The sequence below is a fragment of the Protopterus annectens genome, chromosome 9.part0 (assembly GCF_019279795.1).
Source record: "Protopterus annectens isolate FY-2018-M chromosome 9.part0, PAN1.0, whole genome shotgun sequence".
In the NCBI taxonomy this organism is placed as follows: Eukaryota; Metazoa; Chordata; order Ceratodontiformes; family Protopteridae; genus Protopterus; species Protopterus annectens.
The window spans coordinates 492,540,376-492,554,546 of NC_056743.1; the positions used below are offsets into that span (position 1 = coordinate 492,540,376).

At 35.4% G+C, this 14,171-nt stretch overlaps 1 protein-coding gene across 1 annotated transcript in view; it reads right to left on the reverse strand.

Annotated features, from left to right (window-relative positions):
• Positions 1-293: 293 nt before the first annotated feature.
• TET3 (tet methylcytosine dioxygenase 3) overlaps positions 294-14,171 on the reverse strand; it is a 437,758-nt gene continuing 423,880 nt past the window's right edge. Inside the window, exon 12 of the mRNA XM_044082118.1 lies at positions 294-11,529. Within this exon, the coding sequence (XP_043938053.1) occupies positions 9,716-11,529 (1,814 nt within the window). The 3' untranslated portion in view covers positions 294-9,715. The remainder of the gene's footprint in view (positions 11,530-14,171) is intronic.

A 14,171-nucleotide genomic window follows, 5' to 3' on the forward strand; every position in this document is an offset into this window, starting at 1 on the left:
ACCAAGGCTATGTTACTTTTAGCTGTAGGACTGCCAGCTGTAGATACTCACCACATACAAGCTGATTTTGTTGTATATTGACAAAAAATGTGTAGTTTTTCAAATTTTAACCTAGAGTGTTATGACTTTTATTATGTCTGTTAAGTTCTCATTCTGACAAACTAATGTGTTGTTTTGTTGTTTTTATATTTGTGCTTGAATGTTATATGACTTTGTTATGTCTGTCTAGTTTTTCATTCTGTTAACCATATGTATTGGGAGCTTTTTGCCTGGGCCTCCACTGAAAATGGGTACCTCATGACCCATTCAGACTTTCCCAGTAAACAAATGCCAAATGAATAAATATATTTAAAAGTATCTTTGATCAGAAGAAGTTTTTTTTTTTTCTCACAAGGTGCAAATGATCTTGTTGTTTTATTCTTGGTTATTAACATTTATAGTTTTTATTCCAGACTGTTTACATGTTTTCTAGCTAAGTTACTACAACTTAGCTACCTTGAAGAGAGCAAAAAGGTTTATTGGGAATAAAACATCTCTGTGGGGTTACTTTGTTAGACCTCAGTGATGCCAGAATTATTTTGGAGATGTTGATTTTTTTTTTAACTATACACCACTTCAATTCTTTGTTTGGTCTATTAACAGCACAGAAAGTATTGCTGGCATAGAAAAAGTGCTGCCTTCAAATTTAAAGGCATATGGCAGGAAAAGTCAAACTAAAAAGCTTTGAAATAGAAAGGGAAGCTAATCAAAAATATAAGATGGATAGATAGATAGATAGATAGATAGATAGATAGATAGATAGATAGATAGATAGATAAGAGATGTGCATTAAAAATGATCACGTTGACAGAAAATTTGAGAAGTACAATGCAAAGGGGGATTGCCACAGGTATCTTGTGGGAACACTCTAGCAATAACTCGAGATATGTCAAAGACAGTCACCTTTACTTTATCCTAAAAGTCCTACTACTGTTAATCTCTTCTCCTGGAAATCTCACCAAGTAAGTTTTCTTTTCCAGACAGAAGTGTCAAAAACACGTTTGTGGAGGCTTTTAGGTAATGTAACACACAACTTGACTAAATATAACTTCTTTTTTTAACTTCTCCAAGTCTTTTGGGTTTCTAATACCATGATGGGAATGGACCCCGTTCCTAAGTCAAAGTATGATTTAAGTTCATGAAATTAGTATTGTTTCAATCTTTGAGTGTTATGACTTTATTATGTTTAAGTTCTCATTCTGACAAACTAATGTGTCTATAACTCAGTTGGGGTAGGGAGATGTGTTTTCAGTTTTCCGAATGATTTAGCAAATTTTTATGAGAATCATGTTTTGTCAAATCCTCTAATGAGAAATCCTTTTGCTCCTGCTTTTTAATTTCTTTATGAAATCATTCATATTTTACTGATTAAAAAGGAACTGCATCTCATGATTTACTAAAGCTCAACCTACATTCTGATCATTTCATTTCTCATCAGTGGAACAGAACTACAACTGGGCACTTCAAAATTTAAGATGTTGAAACTGTCATTCTAATAAATGACATTCTGCCATTTAGAACTGTAAACAGTGAGCTATTATTTGTAAAATATACAAAGTCTCTAATTTCTAATGAGCTTTATTTGTGTGTGATCTACAAAACAGTGTCCCACAAGGAAGTTTGCACAACTTGGCAGCAAGTGTACTTATCTGCTATGATTTAGGAAAAGCGCTATATTTTTTTCTTTCTGTCCTTAGTTCATCTAGCTTTACTTAATGCACAAGCATCCCATATTTTTAAGTAAACAGGATAAAATACCTGCAGACCTAATATATAAAAATAAGAAAGTGCTCTTCTTTTCACACCTTCTGCTATACTTTCTGAAGGTCAGCGTTATGGTTTATGTTCATATGCTGGTAAACTAGTGGCATGCATTTTTGTACAAACCAGCTATGCTACCAGAAAGAAAACTAGTTTTTTGTTGTAAGACAGGTGCAACCATGCAGAAAAAAAAGTAATTTATATGGTTTTAAGATGGGCCCTGTAATACCACATTAAGTGACAATATGTATGCTTATACAATATCTTGAGGAACAAAACCTAACAAGTCTGTTTGTTGGCAAAGTAATGGCATTTATAACACAAACAGTACTGTCTGTATGTGTTCAATTAAACATCAGGCAAAAAAATTAAGAATCTACAGTAACACTGCATGGCCATGCAGAATGTCAGACAAATGCCACATTTGCACTACAAGTAATCCCTCTGTATGGTCTAGACATATGCATGCAGCAATGTTCTTATGTCTGTATACATACTTAATTGCTGATGCATTTAGTTTGCAACTTGTATTTTCTCATGTACATGGCACTCAAGTTACAGTACAACTAGATAACCTCTAGTGGGTTAACGATTAAGTTGTAGAGCTGTGAAAAGTGATTAATTCAAAAGCTGTATCACCCCAATCTGTCACAGGGATACGACTGCGCATATTGGTGCAACTAAGACTCCAAACTCTACATTTATCCAGAAGTTGAAAGCACTATATAATGGAATCCCTGTCATTTTAAAATGGGCTATTTTGGACAAATGCAAAAAATGATTGTGTGATACTGTCTTTGCTAACTGCCAATGTAGATTGCAAATATTTTTCACTTGTTTTAACTATTTAGTTTCTATATATATATTTAGCTAACAGGAAAAGCAGTTAGTAATTCTATGGGTAACAATTTAAAAAAATAAAGCACTTCAAAAATGTATAAGAGCTGGGAACTTCTAAAAACTAAGTGCATTTTCTGACTGTTGTTTCATGCTGCAGTTGCTGTGTGAAAAAGGCAATAGTCCAAACAATTTTACTTAAGAAATCATTAATTATTCTGATATAAGAAATATTGAACCTTTTTCAGTCTGCCTTTGAATTTTAACTTGTCTTTACTGCATTAAGTTATGTTATTTTTTTCCTGTACATAATACATGCATGTTACAGACCACTCTCACATGAAGTCTTTGAAGGTTTTTTACTGATATGTATGAATCAATGGTGATGAAAAGTAGGAAATGTCATAAGAGCTGTATCTATCAATGGCATGTCTGGTGTGCATCCAAACTTTAATTCTGTGGGATCACAAAAGATAACACCACTTACATATTTGATACTGTGTGAGTGTAAACAAATAAGTATTGCTCCTTATATTCATTGTCTTGTCATTTTACCACCATGATGTCTCACATTTGCCACCATTTGTGCATGTTTTATGATTTTCCATTGGGTTTTACCGTCACAAGGCTGGACGGAGCCTCTTTTAATGTAACCATGTTAATAGATTTAAGTGCTGCTCTTAACCAGATCAAGGGTAACTTGTAACTAAAGCTATTTTCATTCATGACTATAGACACATCTACTACTCCCACATTTTCATCTCATGTTTACTCTGACATTAAGAGATATGTGACCATGAAGGCACAACAGGGAGACACTGCCAAAGAAAAATGCAAAGGAATGTCATATGATTGTCACATTTTTGCCAAGTCGATTTCACTTTACATTACTGATGAAAAATAAAAATATTATAAGACTTATGTCAGATAGACACCTGGAACTTATAAAGCACAATTTGCCAATAAATAAGCAAGAAGGAAAGGTAAAGACTGTGATATTTTTAACTTTTGTGGCTACAGACGTCTGCATAGTCTGTATGACATTATAGACAAATGTTGAGATATTAAAATTTTGTTTATTCTGGCTTCTTTTTAAACTAAGGACAAGTATTGTATTCAGACAGGTTTTCTGTTTTAAGACACCTGAAGACATGTCAGCATTTTTTTCAGCAAACCACAGGGTTATAGTATTTTCCATACAGATGGATATTATTTCACAGTTTCAAAGTAAGCAATTGCTGGGCTGTTCATTAGGATAACAGATAAATTAAAGTCAAGCCCTGGGATTCAATGATGCCTACATTAAATGTACACACATCGTTCTGAGCGAACAGACAACACAGACATAACTCATACCTTCTTCCTCCTAATTTTGATTTTTCTACTGACATTCTTGCAACTTTAAATACTGACAGGCATTCATAAAGGTTACAACAAAGTGTAGACTACATGTACACTTAGTGTTATCTTTCTGATTGACTAGGAAGCACAAAAAATGTGTTAAGAATATTCTTGAATACATAGTGTGCACACTTAGTGTAGGCTTTACTGACGCTGGCCTAAGAAATCATTAGATGATCACTTTAGCCTTAAAAATGAAAAAAAATAACAATTTTGTCTTATCTCATTATTCGTTGCACCACAAACTTCCTGCAGTACAGTAACAATCATTACTAATTATTAGTTTGTTCTGACTGTAAATTAGCTGATTGAATGGTCATACTCATTATTTTTTTATTCTTTTTCTTTTTTAACTAAGCATTACCTTTCTTCCATTGCACTATGGAATTAAAATGCCATGCCTTCTCCGATAGGATATTCAGCTGGAATACTAGCACTCAGAATTACTGTTTACTTCAGAACTTTTTGATCATAGTTGTCACTAACTATATAGGTGTCACTACTCACGTACATTAAACTTCCTTTTTAACACTTAGTAATACTATTCTAACAATCATTCACTCTATTACATGACATTCTTGTGTCTTCTGTGACAACAGATATACCTTATTCCTTCACAAAAAGCATTACATTCAAAATACTCAAAGTTCACGCCTGCCACTGGCAAGGAAGAATGACAGAGCTACCAAAACCTTGCTGTATAGGTTTCTTGTGGTTAGCAGTCTAAAATGTAATGGGTCACAGGATAAGAGGGCCAGGAAGTCAAACTTCTAAATAAAGTATTATATAATGTCATACTAACCCAATATGGTATATACTGAAAGAGATGAAAAATACCGAAATCCTAAACAAGGTGAACAACAGTTAAGTTAACTTATGTGGCAGTGCTAACATCCCTTTGTAAGGGGAACAATAACTCTAGGGTTAGGAAAAGTTCTGTTAAGGGCATTCAGTTTGATTAAAAAGGGGAAGCATTGCTGACATTCTTGGACATGTTCATTATTTAAATCTGACCAAAAGCATAAATGATAAGATAAAGGGTATTTGATAAAAACATACCTACAATTCTTCAAATATGTATGTGTGTTTGTGTGTATGTATGTGTGTGTATGTTTTGGGATTTGTGCAAGCTGTCAACTGTACCAAAATGTCAACAAACAGCTTTGACATATACGATAAAAAGTGTACTTCATCTGTATATGAGAACAGATCAGGAAAATGTTGTTTGTAAATATGTAACACATTCATGTGTTAATTACTCCTGATGCTGTTAACCTGTTGTAAGTAATTGCATACTACTTGTTGAAACTAGAGTACGAGGAAACACAAAATTCAACACTGAACTCAAACTGCATCATTTCCAGTCTTACCAGCACAACCTACATTGTGAAGGGAATTAATCTCTCTTGACAGAAACTGAGGAGTAGCTATCCACTGCAACAAACAGTTGACATCTAGCACACAATAACCACTTTTGCTCTTCCTTCTAGAAACTACTACCAGCTAACACAGCAAAATGTTTACGAGTTAATTCCCACCCATCAGTAGCTATCCACTATTCACTATGTTATGATGGATAAAGCACTATAAATGGCAATATATAAATACACTGTTGTTTACAAATTATGTGACAATTTCTAGGACTTTGCTGTAAATGATTACCAAGTGCCCATTCTTAGGAAATGATACCAGCAAACAAGTTACCTCCACTGCTGATCTATCAGTTTGATTAAAGAAAGGACTGATATCCAAGTCTTTAAATGAGCTATTTCCAGCTTCCTCCTGAACAATATGTCATTTACATCTAGTGTATATACATCATAATTAAAGAATTCTACTTCATTTTTTTATCACTGATTTTTAAAACGTGTTTGACTAGAGCACCAACCAGTTTACCTTGGACAGGCAGCTGCAGAATGCAGAATATTTAGCAGCAAGGAAGGGCCTTTAGGTCTGCATAGATCCAAATTACTACGATGAGAGCACCTTGTAATTTCATTGACTGGGACCTGAGGTAGGTTGTTTGTAGTGTACATTATTAACATCTTGTTAGATACGGCAGTAGTACCTACTCGCCAAACCAGTTGTGACACTGGGTACAGTTTCTATCATTTCTTCTTCACTACAGCTACACTCCCAGTAATGGCAGCATTGGGAAGTTGCAGAGTGTAGCCCAAATTAGCCTCAAAAAGCCCATGACACTGTTAAACTGAATATATATATTTGTTTCCAAAGTCTGTAAAATGCTGTTTGTATTTTGTGATCAAACTTGTGAAGAGGAGGAAATATCGGAAAAATGTATCATCAGAAAAGTGGCCTAAAGCAGGGAAGACACCACTTAAACCCAAAGCTGAAACGCAATGACCCATTTCAATCTGTGTTCACTTTCTACTACAGTTAGATGTCAGTCATAAGAAACATGTCTGGGCTTACTATAACAATAATGCAAAGCTGCAGTTGAATTTTTTCAACTTAGCCAATGGAATTAGCATGATTTCTCAAATAAAATGTTTGATACAAGACTGACAAAGGAGTCTATATGGACAACAAGCGCCAACAGGTTCAGTTACCTAAATGTACAGCTTAAAAAAGACACAGGGGACTAAGCCATGAATTAGATGGTAATCATAAATCAAAGAGTTAAAACAAGAGATACAAACCATGAGCCAAAAATGGACCAGTTCACTATTGCCAAAGCTTAAAACATGCATGTCTCCAAAACTATTCCACAGTCATTGCAGTCTCCGCTGAAACCCTGAATGAAGTGCAGCATATAAAAGGTTCCTAAAGTTGCCAGAAAACATGACAATGCAGAAAAAATCATACTGAGCTTCATATACATTGCAGCTCAGAGAGTGATTCTGGCAAGCTTGTTAAATTAAAAAAAAAAAAGTTAGTGTTTGCATAACACTAATCAGTGGTGTAAAATCTGCCATTAAAAAGAACAAACACAGTTTCAAACAGAATTTGGTTGTGAACTTAAAGTAACTATCTGCCCGTGCAAAACAAACATGTGTTGATTACCACAGTTGCAGAAAAACACAACACCACTTAATTCACATTTTAATTACAGGAACGGATCATAATACTCTCACCCAAAACTTAGCATCAGACCTTTCCACAGGCTCCTACCCAAGTGTCACATAACTTCAAAAACGGTTTACTTTTTAACATTTTTTTCTAAAATGAACATTTCTTTTAAAAAGCACTGTGTGTCAATGATGATTTTATTTATTTGTTTATTTTGCATTGAATGTTGTTCTTTATAGATATAATTCCTGAGCGAACACAGATCCTGAGCCAAGAAATCGTAGAGTTCCTGCCTCATAAAAACAAAACAAAAAAATAAATAAAATATTGTGGTACTGGTGTTCTGATGTCTGTCTTCACAAATATGCCAACATCTTCACAATACACTTTGCAGTACAAATATAGAAAGTACATTCACTGTGTAACCTCAGTGGAAGAATTATTTTTTCAATCTTAAGTGCCAATGTCTTCAGTGGTGTGAGCCATTCTTTAAAAAACTGTACCAGAAGCTGCTTTGGAATTATCTTAGAAAAATAAAAATGCAGTGAATTCAGGGTATTAGAAATGCAAATCATTGAAAATGACAGCATAATTTTTCTTCTGTACAGATATTAATGAATTATAAGCAAATGTACTTCATCTAAAGCACATTATAAAACAATCCAGAAAGGGGCTGTAAAAACAAAAAGGCATAAATAATTCTAAAGTAAATCATTTTTCCTCTGTTAGATGGAAACAGATCAATATATTTAAGGCCTGCTGGTGTCAGCCTGCTCTGTTGCGACATATGCCTAAACATTTATTCTTTAGAAATGCCATTAGCTGTAAACAGTAAGACTAGGATAAACAATAAAACAAGTAAACGAAAATGTCTTCTGCTCAGAATTATGGACAAATTTCAGAATAAGAAGGGGTATCTCTGACAGGATGGATGGAAACAGACTGAATCTTCTTTAATATATATATATAGTTTTTTCCATAATATGCAGTCAAATACACTAGTTCAAGTTGTTTAAAATCATGGTGAAAGTGCTTTTACAAATCTTTCTCTATTTACAACCAATAAAATCAGAGCACATGAAGCTCAAGGTTTGGTAAAGTGGGTACCTGTTTTATGCCAGTGTTGCTGAAGTAAGGGGATTGCAGTTACAGTAAAAAAAAACACTTTGAACCTCAGCGCTCTGAGATAACATGCAAGTGCATTTTTTTTCAGATTAACATTGTAGTTTATTCCTGCTGTGACACTGTGTTAATAAAGCATTTTCTGTATAGCTTAAACTGTGACTCAGTTGTAACAGTAATTATTCAGAAGAACATGTGATGTCATCGTTTCTCATGGTGGTATACCATATGACCTCATGAATAACATGGAGAGGCACAGAATTTATTATACAGAAGCTTCAAGATGCACCTAACATTTCAGCTCTATCCCAATAATCAGGAATCGTGTAGCACCAGTAGAATGCACCATTAAAATGTGCGTACCACAAATCACAAAGGCTTTGCATTTCATTGGTAATTACAAATCCTTCCTTTAGTATTCCTGTAATCATGCCTATAACCTCTATCCTCTTCAATGATCTGAAGGAAAAATTAAGGGTCAAACCTGAAGCAGCACCATTTTGAAACAGTAGTTGTAAGTAAAAAAAGCATAGCACCTACAAATAGTACCAGTAATACCAGTTACAAAAAAGTTAAGTAAAGAAATATCAGAAGGAGGGGAACATTTTCTATTACCAAAATGACAAGCGAAGCATATAAAGTGTTATCAGAAATGAAATGGTCAATTTGTATGAGTGAACATACACACCTGATGTCATTTACTTAGCTAAATAAACAAAGCATGAAATAGAAAATGCCCCCCTCACCCACAAACACACACATTACTTAAAAGCACCAATTGCAGCAATTGCAATGTAGTCAAGAACCAAGAGTGAAAAGCTGAGCATCACCTTTGTAACAGCTTTTGTTTAAAAATACAGCAACCTTTTTCATGTCTGAGGTTATACTTTTTTCAACTACCATGTTGTCAACCAACATAGTAGTAAAATAAAGGATTACATTACACATAAATAGATGAATTCCATATTACATGAGAACCATTTTAACATACATTACTAAAAAGGAATCAGTTATTGTTTCAGCCGTTTTGCGAAAATGACACTGCATCTTTAAGACCTGCAAGCTTAGTTCAGTTTGCAACCATTTTCCTACAAACTAGTCTTCTCTTTTAGGGACATTATATGGGTGTCAATGGAGAGCAACTGCACAGATATTTCAGTTTATTACCACCAAAAACAATCATTCAGAAGCAGCTGATTTAAAATCTGCCTAGTTTTCACAATAAAAAATCCAATAAATACTTATTTAAATTGACATAAAAACCTCTCCTTTGTGAAGGACACTAAAAATTCTTCCCGTTCTTGTGACATACATGTAAAGATTAAAAATGGAGATATAAATATTAGTTTACTGAAACTGTCAACAGTAAAAGTTTTTTTTTTTTTTTGCTCGAAGTGCATCTCTCATATTTGCACTTGAGAATTTTCTTCCTCTACATGCATTCGAGGAAAGCACCACAATGCAGCAGCAGTTAAGTCAGTGCTGCAGATGTTGAGGTAAAAATTGCTGTAGATTTGAAATAATCTCATATCCAGCGGTTGAAGGGTCCGGTTACTTGGGTACAGGCATAAGCAGACACAGTGACTACAGAGTTTGTTGGGATGGCTACAGCCTGACGCTTGGGGATAGAATCTTTCAGTTCATTTTGCGACGATTCATTGTTTGAACTACCTCCCCATTTTCGTTTCCTTCCAAAAGGCTTAATGTCAGGTTGCAGTCCCAGCCTGGCAGCCTCTTCTTGCCGAGCCCTTGCTCTTTCAGCCAAAAGCTTCACTTTGGCTTCCCAAAGAGCAAGTCCATGATTTGGGTGGCAAAGGTTTTTATGCTGGTAAAACACTAGAGAGATTCGTGTTGGATGGGTCCGATTTGGTTTGTTAAGAGGAGTTGTGGCATGGAGTTCCCTTCTTGCACATTCAATCAGGACAGAACCATGACCAGGAGCAACAGCAACCCCACCAATATTTTCATCCAAAAAGTTATGCTCACTATCTGACCAAACTTCCTCCATTTCCCTGTCATGTTCTTCATCTGTATGTTCCACATTATTCTCAGATTTATACACATTCCAGTGATTCTGCTGAAGACCTAAACCATTTAGCAAGGAAAAATTACCATGCTGCAAAGCTTGGCTAAATGGTTTGTCACTGTTTATGCTTGAAACTACAGACACTGAAGGACAAGAAGAGTTCCAAGGCTTTCCATACAATCCTGGGCTTGGGGTAGGGCCTCTACTTTCACTGATGTGGGAACTCCATGGTGTACTCTGGTAGTTGGAATGACCACTAACAGATGAGATAGAACTCCAGTTGTCCATTACATTTCCATTAGGTAAACCAGACAAAGATGATGTTGACATGTCCTCATCTATCTTACATGAACTCCAAGATCTACCTTGGTCATCTGTTCCTGGGCATGTTGCCTGGCCTGATTCTGTGAGTGAATTCCACTGTTTCTCTTGAATGGGCATATCAGATAATCCAGTGCTGTTTGGAGTCAATTTATAAGAATGTAGCTTTTCCTTTGTGTTTAAGTTCAGTAGCTTAGAATTTTTATTAGACTGTAATGTTCTCCATGCATTTTCTGAGCAACCCTTTTCAAATGTTGAAAGATTTCCATTTGATGTATGAGAATTCCAGAGATGTTGTCCAGCAACTTGTGAAGACCTTGCAGTGGAAGTGATGCTGTTAGTCTGTGTGTTATGTATATTCGGAGTTGCCACTGGAACAGTTTCTGTATATGGGAAAGAATCTATTGATTCTTGCTTAATCATCTGACGTAGACAGTTAATGTTTTGTGCAAATTGTTTATTTTCTGCTGGGGTGTGACTAGTCCTGTGATCTGCGGAACTTGTGTTAGTATTTCCAAAGCCATGTGACTCCTGGAGTGTAGATGGGTACTGGTTACCTTTTGCGACTATGTGGGAACTATGCTCTGAGTGATCTTTGCTGTTTTTGAAGTTTGGATTATCCTGCAATGTATGGATATTGGGTTTCTTATCGAAGCTGTCATTTGCCCAAGGTCCAGGCCGGACTTCATTGCTTCCATAGTTTAGGAAGTGTGACTGAAGCATGCCAGGGTATCCATAACATCCATAGGGTGGAAGGGTGAATTTTGAGTGAAAACCATTGATGGGCGATGGGTTAGACTGTGCATAGATGGAATGGTATGAAGAGTAAACACTATTTCCACCATAGGGAACAGATGGTCTACAGTTCCCTAGCACTGAGTAACTTTCTACAACTGCATTCCCTTTGTACTTAATGGTGTTATACTGATCCAGTGGCTCACTTTTTATGCATTTTAGTTGTTGATGGGGCAATCCACTTGTCAGACCCAAACCTGTGACATAAAAATAATAAATAAACATGAGTTAGCATTAAATGTCAGTTGTTGGAATATACTAGAAAGCAAACTAAATATTATTCTTGCCTTCTAAAGGTTACTACTTAAGAACCCATATTATTTGTGTACTTGAACAATGTAGTGGACAAAATTTAAGCACAGCCAGCATGGAATTAGTAAAGAAGTTGGAAAATGCTAAGTAATTAAAATAACACAAACATTCAGTAATATATTCTCATTTAAGTGCAATTCCAGTCACTCCCACCTCTCACCTCTGTGTATAGTGTACTTTTATTTTCATGTGCTAATCATCTAGTAGTCAGTGCTGTCCAGTGTATATAAATAGTGTACAAGCATGTGCATCATCTACCTAGATATTTACTTTTGTACTATATTATTCTTTAATATCTATCATGTCTGCCTTTTTGTCTTTATTTTCTCCTGTAAAAGAGCTGACACTCGACATTTCGTTTAGGTAGCACTTGTGTTTCCTAAATGACAATAAAGTTTCTTTGAATCTTTGAATCAGTTACAGTCTATTATCAACTATAAGGGGATTCTTATATTGGTGTTTCTTTTTCAAGAGATTACACTGTTTTCAGTCTCCATATCTCTTCCGTAATCAAATTCAAAATCCATGTTACAGGCACTCAACATGTAATTTCTTTCTTTATACTTACTTGACCCTCACTATCTTAAAAATTTATAGTTTTATAATACATAGCAGTGATGTTCTTAATGGGTCATTTGCATATATCTCATGTTACCTCTAATAAAAGAGGCTTTAAGGAATCACACAGTGGAAAATCTTTATCTTACTGATTGGTTTGACTGTGTGACCTTGTTACCCATTGCTTTATTTTGTTAGTTGGGATATTTTGCAGACACCCTAATTGTTAGGTATCTGCTGGATATGACAACCCTGTGTTTCCAAAGGTTAAGCAAACAGTCCACTTTTGCTGTGCTGAAGAGGCCTTAAGAAGGCTGAAACATGCATGTGCACAGCTAGTACATTTGGTTTTATTCTTCTTCTTATGTCTGACAGCACTGAGTTGAAATACTTACTGTGGCCATTTATGTTATGCTCACAACCAGACACCTAAGTTTTTCACATTAAAAAGTAGTTACTTTTGGTGAGGGAAGAGAAGTCTGTGAATATAAATGTCTGAACCCCACTGTCTAATAACAGTTAAACAGGTCATTGGTCTGGCTTGACAGAAGTAATGTGAAAAAAGTTGAAATACATTCCTGTGACAAGTAATTTTTAACTGATCACAATCAGACATCTGAAGTGTCATATGTACATGGTTGGTAAAGCAGCAAAAACTGCTGGGTACGGAGGATGTCTGAAAGTGACGGACCCCCTGCTGACATACTCATTAGAAGTCCAGTGATGATGGGACATCATGAAGTTAGAAAATGCACCGCAGAGAATCTAAAACCATATGGCTTCTAAAACTTCCAACCCCCCAACTCCAACACAGCTTAATTATTTCTTCTGGAAAACTTGAAATCCCCAGTGGTGCAGTTTGATTAAAACATAACTCAGTTTTGTAAGTATTTATAGCTCACCTAAGCTAGTTTAGCTTTCCCACAACATTAGTCAGGGCTTGCTGCAGTTTAACATGATGATACAAAATAGCAGTATGTGCTATGTAAGGCAAAGCAAGATGGTCTATTTATACATTCTTGAAGACAAAAACACAAGTTCCTGAAAATGATGTTGAAATTGAAATATTCACCAGAAGTCCAATGAGGAGGAGTATAACACATACTGGGATCAAAAATGTCAGTAACATGTTGGAAAATATAACATCAAGCACTTAAACCCCCCCAACCCCCCCAGTCCCCAGCATAATTAAATTACTTCCTCCACCAAAGCTCTTAAGCAATAATCTACAACTTCTGCAGCAAATCCTATGCGTAGTTTTGGAGGTTATGATTAACAGAATGGGTAGAAAGGGAGGCTTCAAGTGGAAGCTTTGCCATTTTCTGTGCTAATCAGCACCCAGGTCCAGCAGAAGCTCCTCTTCACCCCTAACCCTGGGGGAAAACATTTAATTAAAACATTTGTCTTTTACAACTGGCATTACACAGTTATGAGTAATGGTCTTGTAACATAAAATAACTGGTCTTTAATTGGATATATATCATCCAAGTATAACTTATTGTTCACTGTTATGGATATGTTTAGAAAAAATGCAAGGGTATGAGTCTTCCAAGAAGTAGTTTTCTTATAGAAACAAAAATAAAAGAACTCTCCTTATAAAATGCTACAGATCACAAGTCAATGCTTCAGTGAAAATCAGGCCTTTATTATGCATAGAAAGAGGCACAACTTGAAATCATACATTCACCTATTTATCACTACCCCTTATATGGTGAAGCTGCAGAGAATGAGGTCTTATAAAATGTACACAGTGAATCTACTATGAATCAATTGACCGACATTGCCCATATTGTTTATTAATCTGCTGTAATTTACCACAAAGTTAATATTTTAGATGCACCTCTTACTGTTTCATTTTAAAATGAGAATGGGACTCCTGTTTTCTAAATGATGCATTTAACAGGTGGAGTACTTATAATGTGATGGCAACTCATTAAGGTGAAGCCCTTCTGCTTTGTGTGTGTGTGTG